This window comes from Azolla caroliniana, unplaced genomic scaffold (genome assembly GCF_043228905.1).
Source record: "Azolla caroliniana isolate FFs.n. ecotype wild unplaced genomic scaffold, voAzoCaro1.0.p SCAF_10, whole genome shotgun sequence".
In the NCBI taxonomy this organism is placed as follows: Eukaryota; Viridiplantae; Streptophyta; class Polypodiopsida; order Salviniales; family Salviniaceae; genus Azolla; species Azolla caroliniana.
Window position 1 is genome coordinate 19353643 of NW_028230445.1, and position 19085 is coordinate 19372727.

A 19085-nucleotide genomic window follows, 5' to 3' on the forward strand; every position below is an offset into this window, starting at 1 on the left:
CTCAGAAACCAAAATTGAATTCACTACGTAAGCAAGCTTTTGATGTTGTGGGACAAATGACTTCCTAAATTCATCAACCTATTATTATCCAAACTTTATTGCCATTGTATCTAAAGGAAAGAAATACATCCAAAAGTTTATTATCATGTTGTATAAAATGTTAAATTGTTTATTAGGACAAACTTTTCCCAAAGGGGATAGTTACTACATCGTTAACTCTAATGAACATACTGCTAGGATGAGATATGGTCTAGCCTAGTGTTGATGGAAGATCCACTTCTACAATTTGTCACCAGAATTGTAATTCTATGACCAAAAAACAAGAAAAATCATCGGTCGTCGAAAAACAAGCTAGAAACAAAATGTTAGAAGAATTTGGCCATTTCCAATGTATTTAGTTCCTTCATCCTTACAAGTTACATTTGCATACTTTTAAGACGTACTTTAGCATGTCTTTATATTTGTAAGCCAAAGAAAGCAAATCCTTGGAATAAGTTTTATAACTAGTTTGGTGGGGTTTTGCCATAAGTTTTATTGTAAGTTTGAACCTCCACATAGTCTACACAAGTCCCTATCAAGAGTTTCAGACACATACAAGATTATAAGTTGAACATTCAAAAGCTCAAGGAACTAATATCTAGATCTAGATTGTAATTCATGTATTAGGATGGAACAATATTTTGATATCCTCAATTAGATCATGCAAGGTTGGATATGGTTCACTTTTTTGAACTCTTTATACCATTGTTCTCACTTCTTCACAAAGATTGAGATATTATATTTGAGGATTGTTAGATTGTCTAGACTTTGGTCATGGAAATTCATACACGTGTATGAAGGAGTTAAGGGGTCAAGGTATGTCTAGGATACCATAGAGATGTGTTGGGTATCCCTATGCATGTAGCCATGTGTGGGGCATGAGAATGAGGCTCAAATTTTATTGGATGGAGATTAAGTGTCATTGTTGTTAGTAAAGTAACATGTGACTCTAGTAGTCTTGTATTGATACTAGGGTTACATATGTTCTCCTTTTAAATGGTTGTGGCATCTCATAGAGTGGTTGTCTATTTTCTCGTTTTGCAAGGTTGTGGGTCGTGGCATCTCATTCTTCCCATGTCTTCAAATATTCTAATTCATGAGGATGCCTCCTCATTTTTTAAATCACTATTATACAATTCAGTAAAAATCCCATGTAATTGATTGTGCTTGTCTTCTTAAATGCAACCATTCTTGTTACGAGCATGACCATATAATATCCTGTGGTGAGAATGTACCGTGGATAAAGTATATGGTCATGCTCGTAACAATTCCTAGCCCTATTTTAGTGGGAGATTTGATGATCCATGGAAGCAATTTAATTATTCCAAAAATGATGTGTAAGTGTCGAGATCACATAAGCTAAAATAAAACAATTACTAAACTATGATTCAAAGAGATCACCGATTAAAACTAATACACATCATCAAACACATCACGTAAGTTGATAAATTTACCTCTTAGTTTTATCCTCAATTATCCTTGTCCCTTGACTTTACACATAAGTTCCTAACAATAACCCCAATGCACAATCACATGCACTTCTAACGTCCTCCATTCACATGATGCATTCCACTATCCAACACAAAGATATATTGTTGATTAGTCCATACTATTCCTTTCAAGAATGCAAACTCCACGATTTGTATTTTACTATTTTATGTTTCCTTGAATTCTTCGCCTTTTCCACATCTTCAAAAGCATTGTCGAATCTCCTCAAAGCATGTGATGCGCTACTGCCCTCAATTTTTATTTTGCTTCAAACCACATAGATTTGTGCAACGAATTAATTTGATCTTTTTAAAAGAATGTACGCCATTTTAAGAAGTATTGTCCTTGGTAGACTAAAATTAGGGTTTATCATCTAGGAAAGAAATATTATGCAATGATAAGAACATGACACTTTAGACTCTTATTTTCACTCATTGCATATGGAAGAAACTTTTTTTTATCAATAAAATTCTTCTAGAAGACCATATTCTTGGAATGTGCATAAAATACATTCTCTTCTAAGTCAATTTATGTGTTGTCCTAGGAAGAAATCCCAAATGATAACAATCTATAGCCTTTGCATTTAAAGCCAATGCAATTGGATATTGAAGTTTGAACAACTTGCAATATATTATTTTAATCTCCTCCAAAACATATATATTTTCTAAGTGTTTGAACTTCATATTTGCCTTTTGTTGATATTATCAATATACATAACGTGAATGAAGAGAGATAAGATTGATTTCTACATTATTTTATAGTGCTTATCATTAAATGGAGACATACATAGATGTAAAAGAATGTGTGCAATCACATGAAGTAACCATGAAATGGGTTTAACTTTCCGAGTTTATCATCACTTTGAACAATACTTTTCCAATATATTAGATTTGATCTATCAAACTGCACGTCTACGAGCTTTAAAAGCAAAGATTCATGGAACACTACACATTTTGAGGATAAACATTTATTTAATCACTCCTTAGGCATGTACATTGCTCACATAACTAGGGGGTGCTTTGTGTATGACACTAAAGATCAATTGTGTATTGGAAATGCCCCTTTGATTAGCTTGGTATTTAGAATGTTTCTATTATGTCCCGATTGAGAATTGCATGGTGTAAAACTCAATAATAATATCAACTCATGAGATATTCACTACTTAAAAGTATTCCAAATCATAAAGTCGTAAATTTTCTCCAACATACATTGAATGATGAGGCAACACAAAACCCATAATGCTTGAATGATGATTTTGGGGTTGTAAACTCATTGCAATGCCCGATATAATGTTTTAGACTTTTTCTAAATATGTCACATTTTCAGAAGTGTGTTGTGTACCGTTCACTAATAACATTATACTTTTACTTAACACTTATTTTGTAACTACAAACATTAGCTATATAGTGTTGCTTATATTTGTTTGATTATCACTCATGAATAAGGAGAGTTGTAGAGCTGACATTTATAGACACTAGGTAACTAAATGATAAGCACAACCTTTTATTTCCTATAATGATGTCCTTCATTTTGAAACATGCATTATTACTTGGAGCCCACCTACCCTTAACTTGGGATTCACTATGCATTGTAGTATGATGTGAGAGTGATTTTTCCTTATGGTAACATAAGTTTTGGAATGATCAGGAATCAAGATGTCCCCATTCTCCTTTCTAGGAACAAGTTCACATATAATACATAATGCAAGTATGCCATTTTTTAATTGAAAGATGTCTTAGAATATAAATTCGTGAAGAATGAATGAGATAGAGATACGAGGTTCAATTCACTAAACTTGTCATGATGTTTTTATAAGATTTTTTGTCACATATGTGGCTATATATACATTTTTGTGTGAATACTTGTAAATTTGAAGAGAACTTCATATTGCATTTCAAAATTGTGAATATTTTCCGCATAGACATTGACAATGATAATTGGATGTGAGGTATTGCTCTTTAGCTCTCATTTTCATTATGTATAAATAGTTTGATGTGAAAACAAGATTGTGCATAGTGTGTTGAGTCTCTTGTGTGCATTGTGGATAAAAGAGGGAACCCTATTATTGTGTATTCAGAGTATTATATAAGAAAGTAAATCTCAAACCCAAAATTTATTCAATGTGGTCTTAGTTGTCAATGGTGTGGCCCATGACACTGGAATTGTGCCCATATTAGTAGACAAAGATAGATTTCCAAGAGTTTAGGTATTGCCTTACTATTTGGAGTATGTAATTGTGAAGGGTTGAGTAACTACTAGTGAAACGTTTTATGAGAATTTGAAGGACAAAGGGCAGCCTACCTTTGTATGGAAATTGATACATGCATGTGAGGATTAGTATAATTTTTAACAAATATGCATTGTTGTAATTATTTTAAGGAATGGACCTATGCATATCATCTATTTCAGAGTTAGAAAATGGCTGGGTTGGTAATGTTGATGTACAAGGGTTTTTGGTGTATCTGGTTGCAAGTAAATGTTGTGTATAGGTGTAAGGATGTTGTTAAGACTCACGAGTATATGAAAAGGGTGCTTTGTCAAAGGATCTACCTAGATTGGCATAAAGTTATTGTGGTTAGCTTGCATGGTGAGGGTTAGACTATTATTCAAGAGTGCAGATGTTTGAGTTGTGAAGTGGCTAGAGTAGGCCGAAGGAAATAACCCAAAGTCCACATGCAATGCAAGCTTTTGTTGTAATTTGAGGATACATGTGTGAATTCAAGACTAATGCATGCACCTAAGATTTCTCCAAAGTCCTAAAGTTTGGCAATGGATGTGCCCAGAATTTCACAATCCATGTCAAGGCTCATGACGTTTGATGTATTCCCATAGCCATATTACTATGCATGAAATTCAGTTTGAATTGCTTATGCTACGTAGTAATACATAATGAATTTATTTCTCACCATGCGATTTGTTCAAATATTTGCATAGATAAGCACTATGAAGGCTTTATTCAACGGTTGTTTTAAGAGCAAATTGTTGGAAAATGCAACAATAAAATCCTCACTTAAGAGTTGAATCCACCAGTGACCATCATAATGTTGTGAAGCACAAGATTTACCACTATGCATGCATCATATTTAATAAATAAGTGTTTTTTTTGAGAATTTAAATAGGGAAGCTCGTGTTTTTATAGTTAATCATGTAGAGACATTCGAAGTCTCTGATGTGCACTAGGATGTATTGTCTTGGGTGTCATTTCGATTTGATATTAGGGCTGTCAAATTTTCCTTGTGATGAGGTCATTTATGATGCTTGGCTCAATTAGATATGAGTAGCACCTAGATCGTTGGGTTCTCGAAAGAGTGTCCACATATGTGGACATTGATGGGTCTTGAGAATGTGTAAAGCTTTTAAGTGGCAATTGTTGACATGAGGTGAAAGAACTCGAGGAGTAGTGTGGTGCAAAAGTTCTCTTGTTTAGATGTGAATGACTTCAAAAGAAATGGAGGATGGGCTACCTTATGAACCACACCTTGAAAGAAAGCAATGAGAATTAAGGATTACATATATACTTACGTGTGGGAAGACATGGCAAGAGAAATAAGGACAATTACCTTGTGTATCAAAATACCTAATCATATAAGGAGTAAAAATAAACTAAAACGCTTGTAATTCTAAAATGGTCAACCCTATAGGGAGTGATGATATCAACTAAAGCACTTATAATTTGTAAAGTGCTTAGTCCTATAAGAAGTGACATCAACTAAAGCACTTGCCATTTCTAATATACTTGAAAAGGAGTAATATCAAACAAACCTACTTGCGATTTCTAAAATACCCGGTCTTATACGGAGTGATATCAACTAAACTAATTGGAGGTTGTAAAATTTTAGGTTGTATAAACAATGATTTAAACTAAGCCACATGCAATTTGTAAAGTACAGTGGAAAGTTAAGATATCAATTGTTGGTTGTTTTACTGAAAATGTTTGATCTTAAATACATTAATACTTAACTTCCCTCAAATGAGGTTGAAGTTAATATTGTTTAAAAACGCAGACGAACCCCTTCATTGCAATGTCAAATTTGTAATAATTCAATAATTAAAATGATTAATGATCTATTTATTGTGTTTAATTCAACTTTTATTGATTTTCAAATATGTGATTAGTTGCATGATATTTTTGTTACATCCATATTGTATCATTTGTGCTTTAAACTAAATTTATTGATTAGTTCCCTAAATATAACATTTAATTCATATCCATTGGCCTTATGCTTTAAGAAAACCACATTAAATTAGTACTTCAAGCTTACTTTTTGGCAAACCATATTTTAACTCTTATTTTGTGAATTTGGGCAATCCTTACATTTTTTACACTTGACGAGATATTATTGATGATACCCCTTATGGAAGGTATATCTTTTGTATTACATCTAATTATCCTAATGCTATCCTTTGTATTACGATTTGCCCTTAGACTGTAAGATGTAAAACATGTATAGGAAAAATATAATCATGTGGCAAGACAAAGCAGCTATAGCAAAGCAAAAGATTGATAATGGATCATTGATGGACACCAAAGTGCAAATTTGATGGTTGCATTCTATCGAGAATATTTTATATGGTTTAAGCATCAATGTATAGTGAGATGGAGGTCAATGACAAGACTAAGATGTTTTACTTTGTGCATTTGATCCTCTAAAACACATGTTTTTTTTATTTAAGACGCATCACACATACAAAGTTTCACTTTGTGGTTGATCCATGGAAGAATACATAATATTATTACTAGTACATTGGTTCATTGCATTTTGTCATGTGCCATTTAGAACTTGTATGCTTATTATTGAGCATCTTGAGAGTTTATTCTCTCCAATTTTACTAACTTGAAAGTTTATGAGCACCAAACTCTAAATTAGGAAATTACTCGTTGGAGATAAATTATCGTATTAGACAATAGCTTCATTGCAATTCAAAATATGAAGCAACCTATCCAAAACCTTCAAAAATATCCTTTATAGTTGTAAAACAATGGGAACAAAAAAACTACATGTCCACAAGGCGATGGGAATGAAAGAATTTACATGTCCACAAGGACGGTGCAGGTCAAGTCCTACATTGATACGCGCTTGAGGATCTTTGAAAGCTTATTCACACATTCCACTTGTGTACTCTCCCTTGTAAAGAGTGTGAATACTTATCTTTTGATTGTATTTAGGTTATATTTATTTAGACTTAAGTTATACCTCATTCACTAATTCTTGGAGACTTAAGTTCTACTTTGTTCACTATTTCTTGGAGACTTAAGTTCTAATTTGTTCCCTAGTTCTTGGAAACATTCGCTTTAGTTCTCAACTTTCACTTCATCCTTTGGTATCTTAGAGAGATTATATTCCAAGTTTCTCACTTTTACATTATTTTGGATGTTATGTATTTGTTGTCCGTATTTAGGCAATATTTCACAATATTAAGGTGTGCCTTATGCATTCATGCTTAGACAAATAAAGAAGGCTAGATTTCTCATAAGTTGTGTCTACCTCCATTGATGTAGTGTGGATCAATACATCTCTTGATAATATCCTAATGGCCATTCTCAAGTCTAAGTTGTACTCTATACATTGGTGTTTAAAAGTTATTGTTGAGTTGATCATTACACTTGGGCAAACACTATTTAAGAGTTTTCTTGCTACTAAGGATCTTTAGGGACTATTCTCTCTTTTGTTCTCAATTCTAAAGAAAGTGGATATCATTCAAATCTTTACTACATTCAAATATCACCTAAGAGTGATGTAACTTGTCACACTATAATCCACGACAATAGAATAATGTTCACCCATAAGCATGCAGGCTCTTGATTTACATTAAACCAATCCCTCATATGGAAGGTCATTTGTAACTACATTGTGATGCTCATATTGATGCTTTCTGAATTCCCTCCAACTACACCTTTAAAATATTGTGTGGCAACATATATATACCAAAACATGTTGGCACCATGCACTTACAACATAATTACCTCAGAATAATCAGACTCTTCCACAAAAACATAAACCTCTTTTGTCATAATCCTCACTTCAATCATTCCTAGCATTTTCAAGTATCTAGAATAAGCACACAAGTGTGTGCATAAATGCTACCACAAATCTCAAATTCAAGGCCTCTTATAAATGTTTTTCTCTTTCCATAAATTGAATTATTTTCTTGTGGTGAAATTATGATGAGCTACAACATGCAAGCTTAATTGTTTACCATTGGGCAATCCTAAATTTCAAATTTAACAACAGTGGCTACTCTCAGAACTCACAACAATCTGGTAATTATGCAATTACATGCCACAAACAAATATTCATGACAACAGTCATTACTGTAGATGACTTGGGGCTGGTTCCCCATACCATGGTTCATAGATGACATGCATGGTGTGAAAATACCACTATAGCTATAATAACTTAACAAAGCCAAAGTTACAAGAGTATCTTACATTCGCCCCAGAGTGAAAGCCTTGATGTATATCACTTGATAGCCATCTTTTATGAATAAGAAAAACAAAAATCTGATGTCATCTCTGGTTTACACTCTTGTATCATTAATATTTCATCAACCAAAAGGTTACCTTCATCTAGACCGTCTATAATTCACCGGGGCCTTTCATTTGGGTTCTGGCAAGCGTTAATGGGGACAAATATCGAATATAATAAAAGTGCATCGAGATTACATTAGGACTGCCCCTTTGCCAATACCTTGCCTTTGGATGAATACAATTTTTTACTTTTCGCAGCTTGTAAGAAGATTATTAATATTCATAAAGCAATCCTGGATGTTTTTAATAATTACTGTTCCCCATGTGCACTCTAAAATCAAATTTGAAGAGGAACGATATGCATCAAGACCTCAAACCCCAATATATATGTATATATAAAATGTAAAAAAAATACAACAAACAGAATAGTCATGAAGATACACCCCAATGACCTTTCCATGGTTACTACCATTGACTACTTTTTGATACATCTCTCAATACTCTCCTTCACTCACCATCTTCTGGTAATTGTATATTTTTCAAAAACCCATACATTAATTTACTCTTTCCACCTCTATGATGATATTAGACAAGCCGTAAGCAGAGTATCCGAATTTTATCAGATGACAAAAAACATGAGATGCCCATTTTTGGTTTTTGTTTGTTCTTTTTTCTACACATAACTGAATTAAACTATCATATAGATTCACTGTGATGAAGATATAGACCAAGTCCAAACCTCGCACATGCTCGAACAAAAGCCATGGCTTCTGCTTTCTGAGTGGGGTCTCCCATTTGTGATCCAGATGTAGTCATAGTTCCCGATGCTTCACGAAATACCTGTTTTAAACATCAAAAGATAATGTGGAGTCAAAACAATAAATTCATTCTTGCACATATTATTTTACCGCATACATATGCCTATATTATTTTCATCACTTGCACTTTTCACGCAAAGAAAAATAAAACGAATGAATGAAAAGAGCAATTTTCCAACATGAAAGAGTCCGAAAACATTATTTTCATCACAAACACATATACCCTACATAGAAAGAAATATTATGAAACTGACAATTTGCTGACACGAAAGAATCAGAAATGCTTTTAAGTAATTATGCAATGGAAAGGTCAAGTTCACTTGTTACAACAACACTCCGGTGGCTTGCACCAAGTAAGCATGTAACTATTATGGTTTATAACTCAGATGGTGCATATTTACATCCCTCTTTCTCTCTCTCTAATTCTAGATCTCCATAGATTGCAATCGGTCTCCCATGGACATTAAAAAGATATTTATCTATCTATTCAGATTGGATAAGATAAATATCTTCTTGTGACTGTACCATTAATCATAAACCATGTAAACTAAGAAAATGCACCATCAGCATGCATCCTTTATAGAAACAGATTTCTACCGATTTTCAAACAAGAATAAAATAGCCGGTTTTTCCAGTCAAACTTTTAAACTGAGATTTTCTAGAAATAGAATTTTGGATGATTAGGTCTACCTTAAAAAGCACATAAACCATATACCAACTTTCATATAACATTGAAGAGGGCTGATATATATATATATATCTTTTGTCTTTGACACAATAAGAGGCCTGATATGAGAAAGATGGGCCATTATAAGGGGAGAATAAACAAAAAGAAATAAAAACCAGTCCATATAAATGAGTAAAGAAGCTTAAAAATACAAGATATATGCATAATTATACATCCCCATTTGCTAGTTTATCCCTTTCTGGCAATGCATCTATCAACAAAGGACTACGTGATACTTTTTATCAGAAGTTACTTTCGATGCATTTATCAATTAATTCTCTGCATGATACATTCAATGTAAAGCACATCATTCTTTCGATCTTCTCAACACTTGTATGTGTGTAAATTCAACCAGTGACAATTGAGTTACAATTTAATATATGCACATTCAAATGCTGAAATGTTGTCAGTAAGGAAGTGCATCGGTGCGTATTTTTAAAACAGTGAAGACAGTTGAGTAATACGTAGAAGTCAAAAAACAAATGGAATCACTATATATGCTTCCTCTTTTAATCACTATATAAACACTTTGAGATGTAACATTGGAATCAACAAATACCCCTTATAAAAGAGCATACATAAACATACAAAAACAAACCTCTCCATCAGAACCTCTTATTGTGACACGGTATATAACAGTGACAAAGTTCCCATCTGCAGAAAATGTGATATCTCGAACTTCACCACACCACCCTAAAACATTTAAACATAAATATATGTATCATATACTAACATGTTTTATTCCAATATTAGAAATAAAACCAGAGGATAACCTGGAGCATAGAAACTGAGGAGTCTATTAGCTTGGTACCTGCAAAGAGGTAATACAAATCACAACATATTATTCTCATGCCACTTAAGCATGCTACATGCTCTTGATAGAAATAAATTAACTAATCATTACTAATAACTCAATAAATCAGAAGAGTAATGCCGTCAGATGCAACCAATGAAGTAATTACCTAATGTTTATAACTAGATGAAAATGTCACTTGAAAAGGACACATGCAACCAGAAAGAATATGTATCACTCATTTGACTCTCTATGGTTATATTATTGTAAATATCTAGAAGAGAGCATGGTTTCTCATAGATATTCAATCGTATTTTATGGATTAATCCACTGACACATCATAATGCTAGGCCTTCCATGGAGAAAAAGAGCAAGGAAAGAAAAGAATGTATAGAACCACAAAAAATAAGTACCACTCACTTGCCTCGCAGAAAGTTTATACAGTTATAACAAGGAAGCCCATTTTTCCAAGGCAAGTAGAGGTTAAAGGTTTCATTTCGTCAGTAAGGAAGAGGCTATCAACTGGGGCTTATCAGGACCTTGGAGCATCAGGAGTTAAGTGGAATCTCCAAAGAATCGATACTTATGAATGTTATGATAACGTATGTTGGCAAATTCAATTGAAAGCAGACGATGTGTTGGCTTGTTACTTGGTACATTCTCCCATGAATGGGTTTAGGAAGCTCTGCAAAACCCTATGCATATACAGACCCAATCAGGTCCTATGATTCTAGCATTATTGTTATGCATTCATTTACCCCTGATCCAAAACAATACCTACTTTTATGGCTCAACTATCAGTTACGTTGCTGGGTCCTTCTGATATTTAGAAAAGGTAACCAAGACTGAATCTTCTGATATTGCTTGTGTTACGTACCTCATTGGAATAGGTCCTAATTTATAATACAGAATCATAGGAACAAAATATAACGAAGACTGAATCTTCTGGTATTGTCTTTCATTGAAGCTTGTTTTGTAATGTTAGGTCCTAATCCACAATGTCACCCAAAATTTCTACGAGTTATTGTGATATTGTGCTTGCAGTGGAACACTTCATTTTCTTTCCTCACACACAGATTGCATCCATTTTTCATTTTGTTTGCATAGAATACAGATGATGAGAAATATATGCACATATACATATACATTACGTACACACACATTTCTTGTGATGCGTATATACATACATGCATATGGTAAAAGAAAGGCATATATATGTATACAAACATTACATACTCGCATGTATATCATAAGTACATACATACACAACGCATGCATATATTACGCACCTACATACATAAATTACATAAATGCATAACAAAATATATTACATATACTACGTTAAGTATATACATACATTCTTGGAGGATTCTGGCAGTTGGTGCAGCTATGCAGATATCTTCATGGTAAGATATTATTATCCAACTACCCACTACAACAATCCGTTGGATTGCATCATTCAGCATCATGATGCAATAATATCACCCCTTAACTAGGTCATCTTTTGGAGTTTTCACAGCTTTGGTCTATATACATACGTTTATTCACACGTCCATACATATATTACATCATCACATACTTTATTTTAGTAATACTCATACTACTATTGGGAAATCTCAACGTAAGCTGAAAACCTTCAAAGATTGAAAGGAAGTGGACAAAATCATTAACGTGCTAAGAAACACTCAAGTTAAAGATTGTAAGTTTCATACATACCATGGAATGTACTTTTGATTCTCGGTTCCTTCTTTGAGTACCTGATCTGGAACCTTCTTGTTGAGATCACGCAATATTTCAGCCAGAGGTCGGATAATGAAGGAAGAGCCTGAATTCACATCTGCAATATAGCTAGTATTAGAATTTGCTAGCAGCATCCTTCCACTTTCATCTGCATTTACTTTCATCTGTTTATCCAAATTAGGGTTATGATTAGTGTCCGGGTTCTGGTTAGCATTAGCGGAGAAAAGAGAAGCTCTTGGAGTAAGTGAAAATCTACTTATGGGGTATATGGGTGTACAAACAAAAGAATGGTGGGTTGTGGGAAAAGAAGAAGAAAAGCATGTAATGTGATGCAATGTCTCCATGCTTAGTCGTGAGGATGAGGTATGTGCAGTAGCAGGTATGCTTGTGAGTAGCAGTCGATAGAAATGGCTCAGACTATATTATTATTATGGTTAGACCTGTCAAGATTTTTGGAAGGGTCTCCCTGAAAAGCTCTGATTGATGCAGTTTGAATGCCTTTCTCCATAGAAGAAGAAGAAGAAGAAGCTTAACAACAAAAAAGGTGTAAAAGATCAAATATCTCTACAACACACCATCACTGTGATGTACCTTTTTAATTTAGCTTTTCTTTGTTTTTGGATGGCTTTCTAACTATATGTACATACATATTCAAATGTTTCATTCAATAAATGGCCATGAGAACACATGGGTCTTGCTCCAATAATCAATTGCTCACGCTCTCTCTCTCTCTCTCTCATGTATTCAATTTTGGCCTTAAGAAGACGTTAATATATCTTTCTTTCTTTTCTTTCTTTTCTCTCTCTCTCTCTCTCTCTATCTCTGTCTCGAAATGATGATGAACCATGATTCATCGTGCATAGAGATCTCACATTCACGTGTAGCATAGTGAGCCACCATGTTCACGTAATGAGGTCATAGTGGACCACCATGTTCGCGTAATGTCATAACTTGTGTTGACCCACCCCCCATTTCCAAACACATTCGTAGGGCAAGCATTAGGCACATGATACATAAGTTTTCACAATCAAAGAGCTTTTGTCCATACGATGCATTGATTTCAATAGCAATGGATTTCAACCATTGTTCGTGTATTTGCAGTAGGAAATTGTGAATGGGTCAAGCAAGGCCCGCAATTTTATGAATGGTCAATGTAAGGCCACAATAGTGATATGGCAGAGGTGCCTCCTCCTTAAGAGATTCTCCACCCAAGGACAAGGGATTGTGTGGTGTTCGAGAGTAAGGGTCACTTTATACATTGTGGTTATGAAGATCAAGTTTCCACACTTAAGATATCTCAATCAAAGTATTCTTAAACTCATGCTTAGTTGAGAAAAAATTTCCACGTACCCAATCATTGTAGAGGAAACCATAATATGTCCACTCTCAACAACCTTTGAGCATATATGCCTTTGGTGAATGGTGTGATCTCCGCCCTTTGGCAATTTGAAGGGTATGTATACCTTCGTAACATTTTCGCAAACCTTTTCTCTTTAAAAGAAAAGGTTTGTACTTCCATTGTATGTATAAGAAGGCATAGAGCTCGTGCTTGAAGCACCATCTACTTTAAACCTTTTAGATTTAAGGATAAATGTACATACCCTTAAAACACAAAGAGAGTGGAGATTTTGATATTTAATTTAGCTTTTGGAGCACTCTTAATTGGATATGAACTAAATGTAATGAGTAGGGGTAACCATATCATTGAATTCAATGATTCAAGAACATTGTTTGGATATTATTTTAAACCACATTATTAGATAACGAATCATTTACTTACTTTACTTTTTGATGCCATTATAATCTCAAAATAGTTTTAAATGCAATCATCAAGGATGCTTACTTTCACGCTTACTTTAGAATAATGGCGAAAACAATATGTTAGCATTATGTTTTATCAGGGGTATGTGCAAGGGATTTTCTTGACAATAAGGCAATAGATTGCCCCTGAAACAAGAAGGTAGAAGGTAGGTTTGGGTGGGGAGGAAGGCAACTACCTTGGCTAGCAAGCTGGCATAACACATTGCTTTTTATAATTTACCTCTATCTGTACCATCATGTAACTACCAGAATACTCCCATGTTTCTCAATATGATGAAAACACATGTAATTGGTAATGTGTAGAGACAAGCAGTCTACAAGGGTATATTTGGATGACTTAGATCTCCCATTTGAGCTTGGTTCTATAACTTGTTGGGTATTTAATATCACAATACCCCTATGCTTCTCAAAATGATGAAAATACATGTAATTGGGTGATGTTTAGAGACAGGCAGTCTACAGGGGTATGTATACATATTTGGATAGTTTTCCTTTTATTGACATTTTACCCCTCGAAATAGTCTCTGTTTTTCACAGTTCCTCGTGCTTCACGACGAAGGCTCTGTCGCAAGACGCATCCGAGCAATGAAGGGAGAGAATCATGAACTTCCCTCAAACGCAGAAGCTTTCTCCTTATTTTCGTGCTGGAGCGAAACCAAGAGTAAGTTTGGTGCAGAAATTCGACCAGCTGAGCCTACAGGAGTCACTTGATCTTTTGAACCGAAAAGAAGACTCACTTTCAACCGATATATGCTTGAATCTCTTGGAAAAATGTAGGAAAAAGAAAGACCTGATTCTTGCACAGCATGTACATACCCTTATTTGTGATAATGGGATGGAAAATGATATCATTATTGGGAATTATATTGTACCAATTTTGGCAGAATGCGGGGATGTGATTCGTGCTGAGTTAGTATTAAATAGGTTAACATCAAGGAATGTATACTCATGGACATCTGTCATCTTGGGTTTCTTGAAATGTGGTAATCCAAGATATGCTCTTGAGTTATACGATAATATGAGAGAAGATGGCGTTTATGCAAATAGTCATACCTTTGTTATCATATTGAAAATATATGGTTGCCTTAGAGATTTGAAGAAAGGGGAAGAAGCCCATTTTGACATTATAAAAGTTGGGTATGAAAGAGATGTTTTTGTTGGAACTGCCTTAGTAGATATGTATATAAAATGTGGGTCACTTTCATATGCACAACAAGTTTTTGATAAGATGTCAATTCATAATGTTGTTTCTTGGAATGCATTGGCTATGGGGTATGCTCAACATGGGTCCCTTATGAGAGTTTTTGAATGCTTTAATCAAATGGTACTGGAACACATTTCCCCGGATGACGTTACATTTTTGTGTGGTTTGAAAGTTTGTAGCAATTCCAGGGCATTGTGTGATGGTCAAAGATTGCATGAGGAGCTCACAAAAATAGGTTTTGAATTGGATGGCATTGTGGGCAACACTTTGATTGATATGTATGCTAAATGCAGTGCAATTGATGAGGCATGTCATGTCTTTGATAAGTTACCAAATAGAAATGTCATTTCTTGGAATGCATTGATTTCAGGATATATAGAAGATGGATCAGTACATGAAGCATTAAAGTATTATGAGAAAATGCTAATAAACTGTATACTTCCAGATGTGGTCACATTATTGTTTGCTCTGAGAGCATATCACGCTATAAATGCTATAGAAAGAATTCAATGGACTCACATTGAGATTGTAAAAAGAGGATTTGAAGGAGACTGTATGGTAGGTAACACTTTGATCAATGTGTATTGTAAATGTGACTTCCTAGAAGAGGCACAAAAGGTTTTTAATGAACTATCAATCCATAATGTTGTTTCATGGAATGTTTTGATTACTGGCTATGTGGAATCAGGGTGTGATGATAATGCATTACAGTGTTTTGAAGATATGCAGAAGATAGGAATTGTTCCAGATGTTATTACGTTTGTTTCTATCCTGAAATGTTGTACTAATGTAATTAATATAGTAAAAGGCTGGGAATTGCACACATATATGATACAAACAGGGCTCAAATTTGATCTGTTTCTGTCAAACGCGCTGATTGATATGTATGCAAAATGTGGGCTACTTGCAGATGCACATAAAATCTTTGATGAATTATTGGATCGAGATGTGGTCTCATGGACTTCACTTTTTGCTGGATATTGTGAACGCATGTCTTATGCTGAGTTGTTTACTTTCTTTGATAAGATGAAAATCGAGGGTATTTTACCAGACACCAATATGCTTTCCTGTCTTCTGAAAGCTTGCTGTAATTTAGAATCCCTTGAGAAGGGATTGGATCTACATAATGAGGCTATACAACGGGGATTTGAGAAAGAAGCATTTCTTGGTATTGCTATAGTAGATATGTATGCAAAATGTGATTTGCTGTTAGATGCAAAAAGTGTGTGTGACACACTACCAGTTCGAGATATACTCACATGGAATGCACTTATTTCAGGATATGCAGAGTTCCATTCTGTTGATCAAATCGAAAAATGCTTAAAGCAAATCAAAATTGAAGGCCTTTCCCCTGATATTACTACATTTGTGCATGTTTTAAAAACATGTAGCAAGAGTGCAAATGTAAGAATGGGCCAAGATATGCACAGGAAAATCATGACGATTGGAGTTGAGGACAATTTTATGATAAGATGCAGCTTGGCGGAGATGTATGTTAAATGTACCTTGATCGCAGATGCGCAAAAAGTATCTGAGGACCTGGCACCAGCAGCAAAAAACACACCGTGGACTTCTATGTTAACAGGATTCAAAGAGAATGAACCAACTGAGCAAATGTTAGGATTTGTGCAGCAAATGCAACTTCAAGACATCTTCCAAAATAAGGCAAATTTTGCATGCATCTTTAAAGCTTATTGTGCGACAAAAGATATTGTTAAAAGTCAAGAGTTACATACCGAGATTGTATTGAGGGGTTTTGAGAAGGATCTTTTGATTGGCAGTGCATTGGTTCAGCTGTATGCAATATGTAATTCACTCATCGATGCACGTGAAATTTTTAGAAAACTTTCAGTTCGAGATGTTGTTTCATGGAACATTATAATAGCAGGGTATATTGAGGAATGTGCTTTTCGGGAGGCTTTAGATAGTGCTTTAGAAATGCAAGATGTGGGTATCCCACCGAATCCGGTCACATTTTTATACACCGTAAGAGCATGTGGAAGCATGGGACTTATAGAGAAAGGCAATCAAATATACATTGATGCTGTATGTAAGGGATTTGATAATGATCTGTTTGTGGGAAATACAGTCATTGATATGTATGCAAAATGTGGCTTAGTCGGTGAGGCGCAAGAAGTCTTTGCAAAGCTTAGTGTTCGAGATACTGCATCATGGAATTCAATGATAGTAGGATACGGCATAAACCATGATATTAGAAGGGCAATGCAAGTTTTTGAGAATATGCAAGATGACAAGAAAGTCATGCCTGATGCTACCACATTCATATGTCTTCTTAGTGCATGCAGTAGAGGCAGTCTTGTTAATGAAGGGCACAAATACTTCAGAATGATGGCTGAAGTCTATGGAATTGTTCCTACGACTAATCATTGGAATTGCATTGTGGATCTTCTTGCACGAGCTGGAGATATATATGAGGCTATGAAGTTTATTGGGTTAATCACATCAAGTTCTAGTCCATCTAGGGATATGTTAACTGCTCTAATGACTGCCTGTAGAACTTGTGCGAAAGTTGATCTGGGTCTTAAATGCTTTAAGCAGCTTGCCCAGGTCAAGAATGGACGTTGTATGCTTGATACTGTTCATTGAAAATGTAAATGGACGTCTAAGTATGAACAAATTTGTATTGAAAAGTCTAAAATTTTATCCTCCCAATCTGATGCAAAAAAGTGAGTAGAATTTGAGGCTTCCACCTTTCAAAGAATCCAAAGCACATGCAAGAGGGGGAGGGGAGTTTAGACAAAGATGGTGAGTTGTGATCAGAGGAAATTCAAGATGGAGGTAATATCTGTGAATCTTGATTCTTGAAAGATGGAGGGAGACAATGATGAGCTTGGACGTGACAAGTCTGATGGGAATAAGATCCATTGTGTGAAAGCCCCATACTTAGAAGTGGCAATACTCATCGAGTAATAATACCATTTAGCATACTGATGATGTGGGAACAAGCTGCACTGATCCCCGGAATCGTGAATAATAATGTTTGGATGGTTTATCGCTGACAAACCGGGACAAAATGTCACTGGAAAAGCATTCAAGAAGAATTGCCCCCTTAACTACTTTGTAGAAGGTGAAGAATCCATAAAGCAATGATGATTATTCTTTATTTGAGCAACAAAGGAGTCCTAAGCCTAAGCACTTGAAGTCACTCATACTAAGTAGCCAAAAAAATCATCTTTGGCTGATGGCTATTGTATATTGTAAGTCTATCTTGCTTGTAATCAATTAATTAATTCCTTTCTGTTGCATGTTTTGGACCATTGTGGGTCATAGTAGTTTGAACTTTGCTCTGTTCTTGGTTAACAACTTCTGGATAGGCCAATGTATACCAAGTAGATTATACCCTCATCATGCAACCTACTTCGAAGTCTATAAACACCATCTGGCAAAGTAAATGCATCATTTTAATATATAACCGTGTCAATAAATTAATATTCATCCTAATTAGGAATTGGTAATGGTTTGGTTTGAGGTGAACCTAACTACAAAACAATGGCTTAATGGTTTAACACATTCATGCGTTTGATTCAGTTTAGCTTTGGAATTTGACAGCTTGCTGTTTATTGAGCTTTAAACCATGGTTTCAACAGCTTAACGGTTTGTGTAGACATTTTTGAAATATTTATTAAATTTGTGAACTAACTCTATAAAATATCGTGAAATGAATACATGCACACCACAATATGTAAATTATTTGTGTTCAAGCCAAAATTGAATCATGAACATGTGGCTAACTGGTTTGTAGATCTCCTTAAGGGTTTGGTTTGAATTTTAAAGTTGAGAATCCCTTTGACATGAAATCTCTTATAAAAATGTTAAAAGTGGAATAGTACAATAGGATCAAACTTACAAATACCCTTTTGTTGGGTCTCAATGTGTATCATGTGGAGATTGTGGACACTCATCGGATCCTAGATCTGAACACAAAATATGGCACCAACATTATGCATACATAAATAAAGTAAATG

General features: G+C 34.6%; 2 protein-coding genes across 2 annotated transcripts; one reads left to right on the top strand and one right to left on the bottom strand.

Moving 5' to 3' along the window:
- Positions 1 to 8367: 8367 nt before the first annotated feature.
- On the bottom strand, positions 8368 to 12418 carry LOC147859411 (DNA repair RAD52-like protein 1, mitochondrial). Its single transcript, XM_087326132.1, has 4 exons — positions 12051 to 12418; positions 10315 to 10352; positions 10140 to 10234; positions 8368 to 8836 (listed from the first exon to the last, which is right to left on the bottom strand). Exons 1-4 carry the CDS (start codon positions 12416 to 12418, stop codon positions 8693 to 8695), a joined length of 645 nt encoding a protein of 214 aa, XP_087182258.1. The 3' UTR covers positions 8368 to 8692.
- Positions 12419 to 14496: 2078 nt separating this feature from the next.
- Positions 14497 to 17706, top strand: LOC147859412 (pentatricopeptide repeat-containing protein At5g27110-like). Its single transcript, XM_087326306.1, has one exon. It carries the CDS (start codon positions 14497 to 14499, stop codon positions 17704 to 17706), a length of 3210 nt encoding a protein of 1069 aa, XP_087182432.1.
- The last annotated feature ends 1379 nt before the right edge of the window (positions 17707 to 19085 follow it).

Bases quoted from the DNA above. Each gene is read 5' to 3' on its own strand.
- LOC147859412 (XM_087326306.1), top strand. From the start codon at position 14,497: ATGAACTTCCCTCAAACGCAGAAGCTTTCTCCTTATTTTCGTGCTGGA.
- LOC147859411 (XM_087326132.1), bottom strand. From the start codon at position 12,418: ATGGAGACATTGCATCACATTACATGCTTTTCTTCTTCTTTTCCCACA. The intron at 10,353-12,050 runs GTATGTATGAAA...ACCTCTTTGCAG, and splicing joins AATCAAAAGTACATTCCATG to GTACCAAGCTAATAGACTCC. The intron at 8,837-10,139 runs GTTTGTTTTTGT...TGTTTAAAACAG, and splicing joins TAAGAGGTTCTGATGGAGAG to GTATTTCGTGAAGCATCGGG.